This window comes from Phaeodactylum tricornutum, chromosome 18 (genome assembly GCF_000150955.2).
Source record: "Phaeodactylum tricornutum CCAP 1055/1 chromosome 18, whole genome shotgun sequence".
NCBI classification, from domain to species: Eukaryota; Bacillariophyta; class Bacillariophyceae; order Surirellales; family Neidiaceae; genus Phaeodactylum; species Phaeodactylum tricornutum.
Window position 1 is genome coordinate 144975 of NC_011686.1, and position 17281 is coordinate 162255.

General features: G+C 51.7%; 6 protein-coding genes across 6 annotated transcripts; 2 read left to right on the plus strand and 4 right to left on the minus strand.

Moving 5' to 3' along the window:
* Positions 1-11: 11 nt before the first annotated feature.
* PHATRDRAFT_48536 (predicted protein) lies at positions 12-1695 on the minus strand. The gene is made up of 2 exons (XM_002183127.1): positions 1380-1695; positions 12-1321 (listed from the first exon to the last, which is right to left on the minus strand). The coding sequence occupies exons 1-2, from the start codon at positions 1553-1555 to the stop codon at positions 37-39; spliced, it is 1461 nt and encodes a 486-aa protein (XP_002183163.1). The 5' UTR covers positions 1556-1695; the 3' UTR covers positions 12-36.
* Positions 1696-3313: 1618 nt separating this feature from the next.
* On the minus strand, positions 3314-3622 carry PHATRDRAFT_15126 (predicted protein; the record flags this gene model as incomplete). The annotated part of the gene is made up of 1 exon (XM_002183128.1): positions 3314-3622. A coding segment is annotated over one exon (309 nt), but the record flags the coding sequence as incomplete, so codon positions are not given.
* Positions 3623-6438: 2816 nt separating this feature from the next.
* Positions 6439-9708, minus strand: PHATRDRAFT_48538 (predicted protein; the record flags this gene model as incomplete). The annotated part of the gene is made up of 2 exons (XM_002183129.1): positions 6439-8902; positions 9023-9708. 2 exons carry the CDS (start codon positions 9706-9708, stop codon positions 6505-6507), a joined length of 3084 nt encoding a protein of 1027 aa, XP_002183165.1. The 3' UTR covers positions 6439-6504.
* A 713-nt stretch (positions 9709-10421) lies between these two features.
* Trx-h2 (thioredoxin h) lies at positions 10422-11138 on the plus strand. Its single transcript, XM_002183003.1, has 2 exons — positions 10422-10778; positions 10917-11138. Exons 1-2 carry the CDS (start codon positions 10476-10478, stop codon positions 11109-11111), a joined length of 498 nt encoding a protein of 165 aa, XP_002183039.1. The 5' UTR covers positions 10422-10475; the 3' UTR covers positions 11112-11138.
* Positions 11139-11448: 310 nt separating this feature from the next.
* PHATRDRAFT_605 (predicted protein) lies at positions 11449-13838 on the minus strand (the record flags this gene model as incomplete). Its single annotated transcript, XM_002183130.1, has 4 exons — positions 11449-11819; positions 11921-12829; positions 13067-13379; positions 13494-13838. Coding segments are annotated over 4 exons (1938 nt in total), but the record flags the coding sequence as incomplete, so codon positions are not given.
* A 2403-nt stretch (positions 13839-16241) lies between these two features.
* PHATRDRAFT_54920 (predicted protein) lies at positions 16242-17269 on the plus strand (the record flags this gene model as incomplete). Its single annotated transcript, XM_002183004.1, has 1 exon — positions 16242-17269. The coding sequence occupies one exon, from the start codon at positions 16242-16244 to the stop codon at positions 17169-17171; it is 930 nt and encodes a 309-aa protein (XP_002183040.1). The 3' UTR covers positions 17172-17269.
* Positions 17270-17281: the final 12 nt, after the last annotated feature.

The window sequence follows — 17281 nt, forward strand, 5'->3', positions numbered from 1 at the left end:
AACTGTACAATAAGTTTCCATTAAATCCATTTAGTTCTACACCAACAGTTCATTGATGGTTTCGTATCCTCGGCGACGATGTCGTCGATGAGTCCAAAGCGAGGCAAGCAAGGCAATAAGGATGCCCCCCACAAAGAAAAAGGACGAACCATTAGCTATAAGAAAACCATCCTTCCCCCTCGCAGCCAAAAGATCTAAGCGTCCACTGCTGCCGTCGCTATCCCATCCAAATGTGTTGCCCTCGTCTACATTATCCATCTTGTCTTTTTTGCCCTTACTCATCCATTCTGTCCAATCAAATGGCTTTTTGCCACCCTTTTTAGAGACTCGTGTACCTGTTTTGGCGGGGCCGACGGCACAAAGGCCTGCGTGCTGAACGAAACGTGGATTCTTCAAAACATATTTTTGACAAAGGCGTGTGATTGTTTGGTTCGCCGCCAAGCGCGAGTCTCCGAAACCCGTTCCATTCCACATAGACAGAGAGTCCCAGTCGCAATCAATGTAGCTCCACATACCAATATCGTACGCATTGATTATTTTCAGTACTGGATGATACCAATCTCTCCAGGGGTCTTTCAAGACATGAACCCCTCCAAACGGCGTCGATTCCGCGATCATAGTGGGTTTGTTGTGGAAGTTGGCAAAGTCCAAGACGTTGTTCAATGTCGAGATACTGCCGAGACTAGGATAGTGCTGGTAGAACTGGGAAAAAATGCTCACCCCGACCCAATCGACGACATCATCGCCAGGATAAAAGTCGGCTAGTGTGGTATTCGCGGGTAAACCGGCTCCCCACGAATGCCAAACAAAGATGACCTTGTTGCGGCAAGCCGGCCAGAAACGGCAACTGTTGACAATCTTGACGTAGGCTTTCGTGTAGAGCGCCGGATCACTATTGTACCCAAAACCTGGATTGTCAAACTCGTATCCAACGCGCAAAAAGACCTTGGTGGCGTTGCTTTCGTTTGTCAGAAAGGTCATCAACGAGTCAATCTCTGCCTTTAACTTTCCCGCCATAATATCCGCACATCCGGTGGTGCCGTTTAACCACAAGCCAATTTGGAGACCAGGTACCTGTCCTTCCAGAGTGACGCCGACGGCGTCCTGGACGCCGCTACCGTAGTCGATCGGTGTTTTCAAACCGCTGAGCGTCTGGATGTCCGTGTAGACCATGGTTGCGGCTGGCAAAAAGTCTGCCACCGTCAGCGGCGGAATCGGTCCCACGGCGATTTCATTCCTAGGCACGTAAGGGCGTAAAAATTGAGCAAAGGTTAAGACGTGAGAAAGAGCAACGCGATACCAGTCGAGTCGCATATCGTTTCTGCATTGAACTATTTCTAGTAACTGCAAATACGGCACTGTACGGTGTGATGACTCACAATTTCAAACCCTTCTTCTGCCTTGTTTGAGCTCGGTGCAAACTGTACGAGAACTGATCCGTGACGTAGTCTTGAATCGCAGCCAGGTCTTGGCCTATGGTCAAATAGGTCTTCCCAGCTGGAGGTTCACAAGACGCGACTGCAGTCGCTTGTGGGGCCCACCACCATCCAACCATGTTCGCAAAGTCAGCAACACTGCTTCGAGATGTCTACGAATGGAAACTAATCGTGAACCTTTAGAGTGAATGAAGGACGAGAGAATGGCAAATGAAAAACAATAGATCTTTCCATTCACGAAAAGTGTTCGATCGGTTTTATGAGAGGAACTATAGAGGAGTTCACTGTCACCCTGTTCGTATCCACTGCCGCTCTTCAACACGGACCCGCGGCTTCCCAGATTCGTACCAGACTCGACTGGTTCGCGGATCGTTCCCTCGCCAACATCATGGCTGTTGACCTACGTTCGAAAGTCTAGCAGACGAAGGATGATAGAAAATGTGGAGAGGAATTTCAGTGACTGTCTAGTGCCAGTCAAGGAAAAACCCATGGTACATCTAAAAATTAGTGCTCCATTATGTAATGTTAATACGTGTATTCCAGATAATGGACTAATTAAACCATGAATGTTTGTTGTTCTGAACCTATACTGTACCCGACGATGAAAGTTAAACAAACTGTTTGCCCGAAGTGTTTTCCAGTGCTAGCTATTTCTCCGCCTCTAGTAGGCATATGGTAAAGAGCTTCTTCGTTCTTGTATGTTCAGTACAATATATACGGTCTGGTAAGGGCGGCAAGATGATGCTGCGTTGCAACCGTCGCTGGGAACAAGGCTTGCACAATCGCCAGCAAAGGTACATTTACCATCATCAAGCCGCAGCACATAGAGGCAGAAGAATTTGGCCAGGATTAGCACCTTCCTCAACCGCAAAGGACCACACTTCAGCTGGCGTATCCAGCGCCAAGTGCAAAATCAGTTTGCTGGTTGACTCACTGTCCGTAGTGACAGACGAATTATTGTCAATAAGGGCTGTCCCGTCGCTACCCCGGAGTCCTCTCCTCGTAACTATGGCTTCCACTTTGTGACGCTGTAGCCACATACCTTCCCACTGTTTTTCGAACCCACCGCCAACCATTGGGAGCCTCCATTCAGCCCGTATCTCTCCCTTCGTCAAATCCCACACTCGAACTCCAATCACATTGTCATGCAAGACGTACAGTAGGCCCTCAAAGTACTGGAGACTGGCTATCTTCGAATCCGACAAGCCTTGATTCAGAGTCTTGGAGCTCAACGTCGATGATGGTTGTAGCTGCTGCTGACTGATTGTGGGAAGATCGTAGACGTCAATCGAGCCACGATCGGTATTGAGGCCTGTAGTAGGGTTTGGACCATTGTCTCCGGCAATATATAGCTTGCCGGACGAGCCGAACGAATCGGGAACGAACGCGATACCCTCGGCCTGAGGTGTGGGAATGGACCATCGTTGGACGAGCTCTAGTTTGAAGTCTGATGTAGAATTGCTCTCGTCTCCACCTTGTCCTTGAGAGTCTGCTGCTGTTGACACCCATTTGAGTTCAATAAGCTCCGACGGATCGGTTGGATTGCGAACGGATTCGGACAAAGCAAAAACACGATCGCCGGCATATGCGAGGCCTTCCATGTTAGAACCGGGAACATCAACCAATGTCTTGGCGGCGATGTTTGGTTGATCAGGTGTGACATCAAGAATTCCGGAGGCGGAAGACGCAATTGTGTAGGCTTTGACAGTTGACAACGAAGGAACCAACATGAGTCCGCGTTGTGTGTCAAACACAATATCACTTGGCTCGTACTCCAGATTGGAAAGACCGGTGGAGCTTTGTTGAGCGCAGAGTCCGGCTTCTTCCCGCACGAATGCCATTGGTAGCAGCGTTGCGGATGGTGGACCTTGTGCAACAATGACCGTGATCACAACGATGCCAACCACAATCGTTAGAGCGAGAAACGTAGGACCCATGTAGTCGATGTAACCGTATGGACTTCCAGTGTTCAGCAGCTTGACACGTCGATGGTAGTTGAAGAGCGCGTACGTGAGCACGATACCGGCAGCTCCACATAGCAGAAGGCCTACCGAAACCAACGGATATTCGGGGTGGTGAGAGGCATACTCGAGAAGGATGACGGCAACTGTCACCTGTAACAGAGCAGCACTAATCCATTGAATGAATGTACGCTCATTGGCAAAGTAGCTCTTGGGTTCGACCCGAGCGCGTTGCTTGGGGGCAATCTGTGCAAACTCGTCTTGTTTGTCAGAAGCGAACATCTTGGCTACGGATGATAGCATCACACAATGGATAGGCCTTTGAAATTGTCCAGACAAATTTGTTTTCTGAGAGGAGAAAAATGTCATGAGAAAACGCGTGAACTGTAAAGCTGACTGTGAGGCGAGCGAGATTTGTTTGACTGAGCAAACCGGTTAGGACGCAGGTCACCGGGATCGTGAATCGTGAACGCACCTCGAATTTTTGCGAAATAATTAGAATTAATGTTCAGGTTGTGATCTACTTTTACATTATAATTCTGGTGTTTTCAATAATTGTCAATAACAAATTCATAACCTTCCGTACTCAGCGAAATGTCGGAGTTGCGCTTTCCACAAACCGGTGAAATGTTGAGCCTACGTGGTCAAAAGGTATTCTGGAACACCGGATGCTATTACCGCATCGGAGTAAACAAACGTTTCTATAACGATGATAACAAAAATGTGAAATCAGATGCAAAAATAATTCTCTTACAGCAAGAAGCTTAGAATTGAGGGCGGCGTGTGGTTCACGCCGCGGCACAATCCGGAAATTGGATGATACCTGGGCTGGATCCCTCCTCAACGGCAAACGACCAAACTTGAGGTGGTGTGTCGAGCGCGAGGTGTAAAATAAGCGTTGACCCACCAACCCGTTCTGGATTTGTATCCAAAACGTCATTGATTGGCTCTTCGTTCAGTGCTGGTTCTACTTGCACAGCCGACTCTTGGTCTGGCGTTGTTTCCGTTTGTGTAACCTCGTCGTCGTCTATATCTTCTTCATCAAGGAGACGTGTGGCAGCGTTTCCGCGCAAGTTTCTGGTCTTGCGCTCCGGAACTGAAAGCGGCCACCGCTCCAACCACATTCCTTCCCACTGCTTATCAAAGCCGCCACCGACGAACGGCAGAGGCCACTCGGCTTTGAGCTCACCAGCTTGAATGTCCCATACTCGGACCACTATGGCATTGTCATGCAAGACATACAGCATACCTTCGAAGAATTGCAGACTGCCAATCTTGGAGTCCAATAGGCCCTGATTGAGTGTCTTGGCATTGACAGATGTGGGGCGCAAAGACATGCTGTCGGAGGGAGGGGTGGCGCTGTTGTTGAGTACACGTGGAGGCAGATCATACAGATCTAAGCTTCCCCGTTGGTTAGGAGGAAAATTTTGCTGGCTGCGCGAAAGGTCTCCTGCAATGTAGAGTTTTCCCACTCCCCCATTTCCACCGGGAACGTACGCGATCCCTTCCGCCTGTGGTGTCGGAATCGTCCATTGTTGAAGAACTTGTAAGGTGGATGTACCACTTGAACTTGTTGTCCACCCGAGCTCAATCAGCTGGGAAGGGCCTCCGTCGTTAATGACTGATTCGGATAGAGCAAAGACGCGGTCTTCAACCATGGTGAGCCCTTCTAGGTTGGCCCCTGGGACCTCCACAAGTATTTTCGAAACCACCGGATCGTCGCGGACCAAGGTGGCAGAGGGCAGATCATATGCCCGAATGGTCGCTAGTGAAGGCACCAAAAGCATGTTACGAGACGTGTCCACTAGGATATCGCTTGGCTCGTATTCGAGACTGGAAAGACCCGTCGCGCTGTGTTGGGCGCAGAAACCACTCTGCTGTTGAAGTGTGGCTTGAAACGGCAAATTTTCTTCAAGAGGTCCTTGAGCGACAATGATTGTGAGTGCTAAGACTCCCACAATGATGGTAACTGCCAAAAATGTAGGCCCCAAGTGATCAATGTAGCCGTAGGGTTTTCCGTCGGTGAGTAAAGTTACGCGACGATGGTAGGCAAACAAAGCGTAGGCAATGACGCACCCCCCAGCCCCACAAAGCATGAGACCGACTGGTACGAGGGGGTATTCGGGGTGCTGACCGGCGTACTCAAGAAGAATTACCGCAACAGTAACTTGAAGAAGGGCAGCACTGATCCATTGAATGAAAGTTCGTTCGTTGGCAAAGTAGCTCTTTGGTTCGACACGCGCTCCCTGCTTCGTCGACGCTCTTTCTTTTCCTTTACCCATGCTGCCTGCTCGGCTCCACGGAAAGCAACGCGAAGAATCCCTTTGAGGTGCACCGGCAGCTTCCGTAGGAGGAAGACGAGCCATATCTGATTTGTGTCTTGTTACCTTTTTTTTTCTTTATGAGTGTAGCAAGAATAGCCGAGTGAAGAGGTGAGCTGCGTTGACGGGGAAGGCGAAAGGCATCGATCGTGCAACCGAGGCATTCGAAATTTTGGGATATTCCGTTCCTTCCTTATGCTCATCGTGTCCGTAAAAACCCGGATATCAATTATATTCTCTCTTTCATTAAGTATGTAATCAAAGAAGCGTTTGCGTCATGTCCGCCAGCGAACAAATTCTGTTGAAACTTTCAACACATTTCAAAGGTCATTCCTGCTTCTGTAGATAGATGACGTCACTAATTACAAACCGAAATGAATGGCTACCGCAAAACAGTAAAATCTGCGAACAAGATTTAATGACTCTCCCGATGGCCAGTGCAACCATAGGAGCTTTTCACGGGATTCAGAAAGAACCGGTGAGAAATCGAGGAATTTGCTACATACGTAATATTGTTGTGGTGACGTAGACGGAGGAAGCTACGCTGTAAGTTAGATATTTTCCTATGACGGACACGACAGACAGAGTCGCACAGCTGCCTATTCTCGACATCCCGTTCACTGTCAAGTTTCACATTGAAGTAAGAGCACCTCTCCGTCTACAGCTAGACCATGCGCCTCCTTTGACAAACATATATGCAAGAGCTTTTAGAGTGTACGTTACGGCGACTGCCAAATATGCTACAGCTCTAGACACAGCAAAATGTAAAGTGTAACAACAGGTTAATTATACAGTCGCCGCAGCGCATTCGGGAAGTACGATAGAACCTGGTAAATTTCCTTCCGAAACGCCAAACGACCACACTTCGGGCGGAGACTCCGCACTCAAGTGAAGCATCAAAGACGTCGAGGCAGTGTTGTCGGGAACGTCACTCAAGCCGCGTACACTACCCCGGAGTCTACGATCGCTGGGGGATGCTTCTTCAACTTCTTGGCGCACCAACATCATACCGTCCCACTGCTCTCCTTGCGGAAGAGTCCATTCCGCTGTGGTGACACCCGTTTCAATATTCCACACTCGAACCAGATGCGCATGATCGTGCAGCACGTACAAGTGGTCTTCAAAAAATTGAAGAGTGGCGATCTTGGAATCGATCAAGCCCCTTGTAAGGAGTTTTGTATTGAGCGAGTGGGATACTAGATCGGGCTCACCAACTTCCACGTGCTCGTAGATATCAATGAATCCGCGCTCACTTGTCGCTACATCGGCCCCCTTGTCTCCCGAAATGTAAAACTTTCCCTTTCCGCCATCGACACCAGGAACATAAGCAATGCCTTGTGCTCGAGGAGTATCAAGCGTCCAGCGCTGTTGTTCTTGGAGCTGAGAATCAGAGACCCAGCTTAACGCTACCAATTCCGACGTTAGCGAGTCCTCCTTCGACGACAGTGCAAAAATAAAATCTCCTACTAGAGCCAAGCTTTCGAAATTGGAGCCTGGAATGTCCACGAGTACCTTCGTATTTTCACCCGTAACCTCGTCAGTAACTGCCTCAGAGACGTCATATCCATGAATCGACGACATAGTAGGTACTATGAACATGCCACGACCGTCATCCACAGCTATGTCGCTCGGCTGTTTGTCCAGAAACGAAATTCCGTTGGTTTGGTGAAGAATGCATTGTCTGGGGATAGGTCTGATTTGAGGCGAAGCTATGGAAGGTGGGAGAACGCGGCTTTCGTTTTCCTGCCAAAATCCACCGTTCTCGGGATCGCGTTGGTTCATGAAGATGATCAGAAGCGCCAAAAGACCAATGAAGATGGAACAGCCTAAGAAAGTAGGTCCAGTATGGTCGATGTAGCCATACGGTTCTCCCGACATGAGAAGTCTGACGCGGCGATGATAGGCATACAAAGCGTACGCTATGATAACAGCTGCGCATCCGCAAAGAAGCAGGCCAATGGATACCAAAGGATACTCAGGGTGCTGGGACTCAAATTCAAGTAAAATCACGGCAACAGTAACTTGAAGGAGCGCAGCACTGATCCATTGGATGAACGTGCGCTCGTTTGCGAAATAGCTCTTGGGTTCCACACGGGCAGGTTTTTTGGGGGCTATTCTTTGTTCAATCTTTGTCACTGATTCACGGCTTCTGGCGCTGGATGCACAGTTTCCAAACGGGCTCGTACCAGTCACATTCGTTTTGGAAAGCGACTGTTCACTAGAGGTTGATTGCGTTGTTGCGATTGGAAAGTTTCGGCTTGTAGCCATGCTAACCGGGGTGGCAACGTCATTGGCAGCTGTCGGCTTTCCAAAAAATAGTGGGATGAAAGTGTCATATTCGGCCCAGTAGGGAAGCACGTTGATCTTACCACCCTGAAAGGCCGCCGCGCCAGTTAAAAATTTGGAAAACTTTGCCGCGTCAAGAATCACACCGGAATCCAGCAATGCCTGCATACTGGCTGGCATTTCGCTTCCGGCCAACTTAATTTCATACACAGCGTACGGGACGGTTCGAGCCATGTCCGATCCAATTACAGCGTCGTCGGGCAGACACCAACTTCCACTGGAAGTGCGAGTTTCGTCAATGAGCGTAATATTGCGATCAATCGTGAGTCGCAATGAGTTGTCCTTGGGAGACTGAAAGGCAGCTCGGCTGTAGGCGGATCGCACGCATGGCCGTAGATCAAGTCGGACAACCAATTTATGCATTGTCAAAAGCAGATTGGCTGCCTTGCAAAGTTCCTCTTCGCCCATGTCTTTGTTGGCGGCCAAGACGATGGACTGTGCATCAGCAATGGTCCATTTGCGGTGGGCCAAAAAGTGCTTCATGTCGGCTTCTCGGATGTTGACACGTTCCTTGACGGACTTGGTGTTGACCCACTTTTCGTGGTGAGTTTTGAGTTCGAGAAAGACGGGCTTGCTTCCGGTGGGCTTCTTTCCGTACCAGCGCGCGCGGAGCAGTTGGGCTCCCTCGAGGCGCGCAATGCGATCGCGGTACAGCTTCATATCGGGCGAGTCGAAGTAGACCGAAGAAATCGTAGTGGCTAGAGTATCCCAGAGCTTGTCGCCTTCGATACGCTGGCAGTCGGCTTTGGATGTGAGCCGCCCGCTACATCCGTACACGAGCAGGGGAGCTTCCGATGCTGCCCCCAAAAGAAGTTCCGTAAGCTTGTCTTCCGAGACCCTGTAAAAGGTGGAAGTGAGTGGTAACGAAAGTGAGCAAGGCCGAAACAGAGAGTTGTGGTTTGTTCTGGTAGAGCGTCAGGTCTCTTGTTGCACAACGGACTAGATGAGTGAGACGTACCAGTACTTGGAGGTTACCCGCTCAAAGGAAGATGGAGCGACCCATTTGCTGTCGCCCCCGGGTCCTTGATTATCGGCCTCTCGGATAGCGTTGTACACATCGCTGAGGACGACGACAAAGGCAGAGCTGAGGCTGCGCTTGTTGGCCGATACCGACAGAGTGTCTACACAGCACGTGTGCAGCTGGGAGTCGGCGTAGGTCGCGACTCGGGTGAGGATATCGCTGCACTCTGCGGCAAAGCGCTGGAGTTGAATGTAGCCTTCTGCCTGTAGCTTGGCCTTTTGTTGAAAGCCCCGAACGGAGTCCCGCGAGAGACGACCACGAGCGTTGGATGTGACAATGTCCATGCTGGTCAAGAGGGCCTTGACGGCATATTCTTGATTCCGTTCTTCACTTTGAATGCAGACGGAAACTCGAGTGAGTTCCTTGGCAAAGAGAGCGAGAAAGGCAGCCGTCGCCGAAGAACTAACGTTGGTGCGGGCCTGTTCGGTAGCTTGAGCCAAGTCGACTTGACCGTTGAGCAGCTGGTGCTCCGCCTTGGCAATTTCGTTTATGAGGGCTTGTTCGTTAACGGACAAAGCCTCGTACGAAACCTCCACGGAAACGTTGGGAAAGTCATGGTCAGAAGACAAGTTCGATTTGCAGCTGGACGGGCGAGACTTTGCTCGGGACTGTTGCGGCGGCATGTTGGTTGATTTGGTGGTCGTCTTGGTGACAATGGACGCGAAAGTCAAGCTGGGAACAACACGCTTGTTGTGCGAGCCGGAGAGATAACGAGAATTGAATGTGCCTCGTCGAAATTGTGACCCCAATGATACCGGTCTAAGTTTGCACGACCGGAGTGGACGTAATTGACTATGTTGGCAACTTGGTCGGTTGTGTACGCGTTGAGTTGTGAGGAGCGTGACCTCATAGGTGCGTTGACAATCAGTGAGCGAACGTCGGAGTCGCCCGAGAACTTCAATATCGGTTAGTGTGTGCGTACTTAGGATTATCAACGGCTTGAGGGGCTGCCGTCATCCGACGTGGCCAGACTACTTAGAGTAGAAATAAATATCAACTGATTACGGTTGGGGGGCGCATCCGAATGTGGAGAGAGGACCGGTGAGAAAGGAAGACGTCATACCAGTAACCAGACAAGCCAAACTCAAATATTCCTGTTGCCACGAAATTACCCCATTCGGCGGCTGTACTTTTGCATCGTTGCTCACTGTCAAACGCCGCGTGTCAAGAACCAGAACGAAGCGTTGTCGAGTTAGGCAGTCAGTCTGTCCGTGATGGACAATCCAAATCTCCAGCAATCACAGTCAAACATTGGGTAGCACTGCCGCAGTGCCGAGACGTGAAAGACACGGACTGTTCGGAATCCATCAAGGGGAGGATCCACAGTCATTCATCTTCCCAAATATTCTCTTTCTCGCGGTTCCCCCGCATAGACCTAAGGACAATCAAGATGCGCTCATACCTTCTAGTAGCAGCTGTTATGCTGTACGGAACCTTTATGACGGGAGATGCCGTTCAAGGACCCGCCCCCGCAACGAAAGCTCCCTCCAGTTGTGCAGCGGTGGACGACACCACTTTGTTCGGCGTCGTACAGCGAGTACCGGCGCTCTCGGTACGAGGTGGACAAGTCCACGAACCGGAGAGCTTGGCAGATGTCGATGCGCTTGTCCTGAAAGCGGGATCGGAAGGAAAGCTGGTGGTCATTGATTTCTCGGCTACCTGGTGCGGTCCCTGCAAGATGATTGCTCCGCTCGTAAGTCCAGGCTGAGATCGATGAAGATTAGGCTGAGTCAAACAGGCAACGAGTCATTCCTTTTTCAATTGGATTGCTAATCTCGTTCGGGACACTCCAGCACCTACTCACGCTATCTTTCCATGTTTCTTTCTACAGTTCCAACAGTTATCGGAAGCGATTCCCGGGGTGGTCTTTATCAAAATTGACGTCGACGAGAACCCCGACACGGCTGCCAAATATAACGTGTCGGCCATGCCAACCTTTGTGTTTCTTAAAAGCGGTGAAGTTATTGATCGTCTAATGGGAGCGAATCCGGCACGTTTGCAGGAATTGATCGATGAACACCAGTAACTAATGTAAGGATATGGATGTGTAGCTACACTGGGTTTTTTTTCTCTCGGGTGGATTCCTCGCGTAACGTAGCCGCATGCAATTGACAGTACATTCCTCGTTGAAAGGGATGAGTCGTCGTGACTGGTGTAGTTAGTGTACAGCGGTTAGTCTATGGTTACTTTGTGGGTGTTGGTTCTGGTTGCGCGCCGGTAAAGAAGGAGTCCCAGTGGGATGGTGCGTTCTCGTCGACCTTGCTCAGCGCGACTCTTGGTCGCACCACGACATCTGTTCGGCTATCCACGCCCGAATATGAGCTGCGCTTTGGCGGCGCCCGATCACTGTTTGCCGTAGCTTGTTCTCCGTACCGGCCCGTGAGCCGATCAAAATGCAACGGGGTGTGGCCCAGGTTGCCGTTGAAACGATTTTTCTTAACTTCAATATATTTCCGACGACCGTCGGTCTGGAGGATTAAAACGGTGTCGGCTTCCTGTGTTGCCTTGGCACTGCCGTAGATACTCGCCATGCTTAGTTTCATATCTTCTTGCTCCTTACGGGGGTGCACCACCAAGGTCACGTGAACGTTCTTGTCCGTAGCAAATTTACGGAACTTTTCAATCGCCACGTCTTGGACGTCAAACTTGTCGAACGTGGATGTTTTGTTTTTGTTGCGAGAGATCATAAATTGCATATTGTCCAGAATGATGTGCTCGACATCGTTCACGTACACTGATAAAGCAAAAGGAGTGTGTAACCGAGTGAGAGACGCCGGTCGTCACGCATTGAAAAAAATGCATTCGTTACTTCCTACTCTCCGTAGCACGACGTACCTGCATAGTCCATGGCATCAAGAACGTCGTCGACATCGGACCCGCCGTGGAACTTCATAAAGTAAAAAGGCAGACGCTCGAAGCGATCAGCCAGCGCCTCCAATTTGCTCTCCACGGCTTGCTCACCGGTGGGAAGTGGTTCTCTCGAGAATTGTTGCATAAGTTTGTGGATAAGTCGGGTATTTTTGATTTCGAAACTCCCCCACAACATATTGATCCCTTGTTCGGCCAAATCCAAACTCATCTGACCGAGGAATGTGGTCTTGCCACTCCCGGTGGGGCCCGTCAGTACGGTCATTTCTCCGCGACGGAATCCCTTGATAATGTTCGTCAGGGCCGGCAAGCTCGTCATGGGCACACCAACGTACTTGTCTGGATGAATGATTTCGTGGAGGACCGAGGAGCGCAGGTCCCGAAAGGTGAGAATGCGTTCGTGCGGGACTGGCTGGGCGTCCCGGACCATGGCTTCCAAATCGAGGCCCTGCAAGAGCGCATCGTTGGCGTCCTTGGGCAGTGGAGCGTCCTCCGGGACGTGCTGTTTCCCCGGCTTGACAATGTATGTTCGTTCGAGACCAATTTTTTTGGCAAATTGCTCGGCTCCTTCCTGCCCCGGTCCGTCGTTGTCCATCCAGAGAATGATCTTGGCAAAGTTTTCGAGGAGTGGCAATACTTCGGGAGGCAGCGATCGACATCCGTTGGGTAAACTGACGGCGGGTCGTCCGGTGGCTTGCCATACGGCCATGGCGTCGTACTCGCCTTCGGTGAGGATGATTTCGGTGGCTTCCGGGGGGACCGTGTGAAAGCCGAAGAGTCCCCACCCACCCCCGGGCGGGTCCAAGCGTTGCCAGGATTTCTTGGCAACGGCGCGTACTTTAATGCGACGAGTCAAGAAGGATTGGTGTTTGGTTTCTTCCAAAGAGAGTGGTGCGCCGTTGTTGGCTAGAGCTGTGGTTGGTATGGTGGTGATAGCGGTGGTTGGATCGTTGTGATGACCCTCGTCGTCGTCGTCGTGAGGATCGGTCCCAAGAGAGACATCGTCGGTCGGTGTGGTCGCGGGAGGGGGCTGGGAGGGTGCGGGCAAAGGTTCGGCGTTCCAGACAAACTTGGCTCCCCGGAGTTCTTCCTGATACTCTACGGCGGCCACACTCATGATCCAGGGAAAGCTGACACATTCGGCCTTGACCCATTGATTGGCGTCGTCCAGAAAGTTGTAATTGGCTCGTCCCACTCCGTACTTTCGGAGCGTCCGCTTCTGCAGTCCCCGGGTTTCCCGTAAGTAGGTTTCCACCTCGTTGGGTCCCTGATCGAACAACTGTGTCGAGTAACAGGCTTGCAGTTTCCGCGCCGGCAACGGCAAGGGTTCGACGTCTCGTTGGACGGGCGTCGATGTTTCCAAAAAGTCCCGGAAACGATCTTCGGTAGTCCGCGCCTGTGCCACCGACGCGTGTCGGACGCCCGCCTGGGGACGTTGCGATTTGGACTGCGTGGTGTTGGCCCAGGGTGCGTGGTGGGGCGTCCGGGCGCTGCGGAGTCCCGTCGACGGCCGCGTGGTGCCGACGCCGACGTCCGTGACGCCCGTGACGTGGAATCCTCCGAGCGTGGCTTTGAAGTCGTACCAGGATCCGCCGTTGCCGCAACGGTGACAAAAGTAGGCGCCGCCTCCGATCTGCAGGTAACACTTGTGCTGATTGTCGGCTTTGCCGTGCGTGGGCTTGTCGCAGAAGGGACAGGTGCGGAGAATGACGTGTGACGGAGTCGTCCGTGAGCCTTCCGTCTCGACGCCCTGTGCGTCGCAGTAGTCCAAAATGTCCCGGGCTGACAATTGCAAGGATTGGTTGTGTTTGGACACGAACACTTTGGAACGGCGTGTTTGACAGACGTGAGGTTTCTGGTGATTGTGATTGTTGCGCGTGTTGTGGGGGTAACTGGTGTGGGTACACACGACGGGTCTACCCGTGTGCAGAGACGCCGTACGGGAAGAGGACAACCCGAACGTTGGGATCGTCGGAGCGATCGAAGCGCTCCGGAGACGCCACCCGACACGACGACGATACGCGTGACGGACGTGTCGAGAGGGCAACATGAATCGACAGCAGTCGCAGCAATAGTAATTGTCGTAGGAATAGTAACACTCAACAACAACCACTTCAGTACTAAGATACGACAATAGATACTAGAACAATGGCAACAACACAGCAACAACAATGGCAATGCCGTCGTGGTGATGATACGACGGCCGTGGTTTCGGCAAACTGGTGTTTTTTTTTGCCTCCGAGCGAGTCGGGCGCGGACGGGAAGCGACGCGGGGACGCGCGAGGAGGACTCTCCGCGCTGCCGTACTTAGGGTATTCGAATTCGATACCCTAATTGGATTTGAAAATGGCGCGTCTGCAGAGCTGTCTCTTTCCACACGCGTCACAACAACCACAAAATACCCAACCACCACCACCACCACCAATACCCACACGGAACCAAAAGGTCCCCTTCGGACGACTACCTCTGTCATGGGAACACTTTATCCGTACAAGCGGCACCCAACCGGGACACAGCCAACCATCATGGTACAGGTAAGCGTGTTGTCGTCTACCGGACGGTTCCACCCTGGAAGGGGGTTTCTAACGAACGTTAGGGGACGGTGTTGTGAACAACCTACTCTAGGACGGACGGGGTTCGACTCGAGCCTAGTCGATGCCCCAAAACAGTCATCGAACTAGGGATACAATACTAAAGAGAACGCCAATGCCAACGCCAGTGCCAACGCAAATTAGTCTAGTAAACGAAGTAGGCCGAGACGTGTTCGGGGATGGGCCCATCGTTGTTTACTCCTTCTTTTCTTCCGGTGTGCCGTTCATCTTCTCCCACACCTTCTTGAGTTGGTTGGGCGAAGATTCCAGGAACTTGTCGTATCCCAGTTCCGACACCAAATCCGTCATGGCCTTGCTCTTGTCCACATTGTTAGCCTTGGCGAATTCCGCGGCTTTAAAGTCGGCGGCTTCCTTGGTGAAGGCCTTGAGGGTATCGTCGGCCTTTTTCAAATCAAGCTCCACCGTGGAGACGGCTTCGGCGAACCACGGTTCGTCACCGCCATCCGCCGCACCCGAGTAACTGGCTTGTCCCACCGGACTGGTGCCGGGCACACGCCAGTTGCTGGGACTGACGGCCCCGAAGGTTCCCTGGCCACCGTCGCCGCCCTGCGCGGGCACGTACGCGTTCTTCTTGCCGAACTCCAAATCGTACTCGGCCATGGATACGGCCGTGGCGGCTAGAGTCATATCGATCAATCATTTCCAAAATAGAGAAACATGGACACAAATATAAAATGGACACAAACAAGAAAGCAAAGAGGACAAATCGAGTCAGTGGTCGCCGTGTAGGGCAAAGGGACCCAGATTGGAAAACGCAACCATACGAAATGGAAGACACACTCTTCCGGGGATGCATTCCATCGTGCTCGACACGCGGCTGCGTTTGATCGATAGATACACACACACTCACACAGAAACAGACGATACACAATACAAGTCTACGTTGTTATACACGCATACGGAATCAGGACTACGTACAACGGACGCCGAATGCGGCGGGTGCAAACGCCGAAGCGGTAGTAGCAGTAGCGATAAGAGCAGCGATGACCTTCATGGTGTATTTTTGGCTAGACCCGAAAACCAGAGAGAGTTTCACAGTGTGGGGCGTCGACTATCGTGCGCTGTACAACAGGTACCGTAGCCTACCGTACCGTACGGGTGAGCGTTTGGGGGGTGTCGCGAGTCGAATCCTAGCTACACTAGCTTCTAGCTAGAACGGGGCGTGCATCTCGCTGTGATGGGGGATATATCCCTGCCCGCTCCCGACGTTGCTCTCGCACCCAAACCCAACCCGTACGTTGAACCTTTTGGATCGTCACATTCGAGCTCTCGAAAGGTTTAGCACTCCGAGCGTGGCACCGCGCTCTCTACACGGTTGACCAACGAGACCACCCTGATCGGTCAACGTCACGAGACCAAGAAAAGTACATACACCGGAAAAAGAAATGAATAGGCCAGATTGGCAGCAAAACAATAGTACATCCACCGCAATGCAATAGCGGAAAAATGGTGCCAACGGAAACTTATCCTTGACAGTCAGTCTGTCCATCTCTCCACAGACAGATACCGGTCGATTGTGACGGCGGATAGAGAATTCTGGATCGGTACTAACGTAAGCATATCTCATTGCACAATGAACACTCACTCTCTCAGTCCAAACAAATCTAGCTTTGGTGTGTTCACCTTTGCCTACGCCTTGACTACCAAGAGACACACAGGATTCTTAACGACGAGGAATGATTCCGCAACGAAAAAGCCTCGTGGGATGGCTGTGGGTAGTTGCCACAACGGCGTTTGCACCTCGGCCCACTCGCCAATGGACAAGGTTGCCTGATTCCTTCGGACCCACACGTTTCCACGGAATACACGCGTGTCGGCCACGCGACGGCACATCTTTGTCCGTCCTACCACACTCGGATTTACAACGTGTTCGGGAGGTTCGAGAAATGCCCGAGCCGCTGCCGTTGGAACTCAAAAATAGCTACTATCTGTTACGCCATGGACAGTCCACGGCCAACGTCGCGCAAGTCATTTCGTCGGATCGAATGACACTGGCGTACACCGACAAACACGACGTGACACTGTCCGGCTACCAACAAGGCAAGGACGCTGCATCCCAGCTCTTGGACGCTCTGGAGCGAAACGCCACTCGCGGAGAAAACGTAGTCTTCGTATCGTCGCCCTTTGCCAGAGCTCGTTCCACCGCCCGAGCCTGTCTCGACGGACTCCAGGAATTGGACGAACGCGTACAAGCCTTGGGACTCCTAGTGAATACTAATGTGGTTCTTGATGAGCGACTCATGGAGCGATTCTTTGGTCGACTCGACGACGAAGCCATATACACCTACTCCTACGTTTGGCCCTTGGACAAGTTCAACGTGACCCATACAGCATTTGGCGTCGAATCGGTAGCGGCCGTTTGTACTCGTCTGCACGAACTCGTCACCGCACTGGAAGAAACCTACGAGCGCGCCCATATTGTTTGTGTCTCGCACGCGGATGTCTTACAGATTGCGCAATTATACGCCGCCCGCGCCGATAACGTCGGCGCCTTTTCCTCCTACCGCTTTCGCAACGGAGAAGTACGATCCATGATTTTGGGCACCACCGCCTGTTTGCCCGAACCATCTCCCTTGCTACCGCCCGAGCGAGGAACCAAAGTGTAGTCTAGAGCCATCTCTGCTGACGAGAGCAAGTGGTGCGTATCCGTATCCGGCTTCGACAGGAGCCAACAACAACACTTCAGGGGCACGGTCTGTTGTCTAAGCAGGTTGTG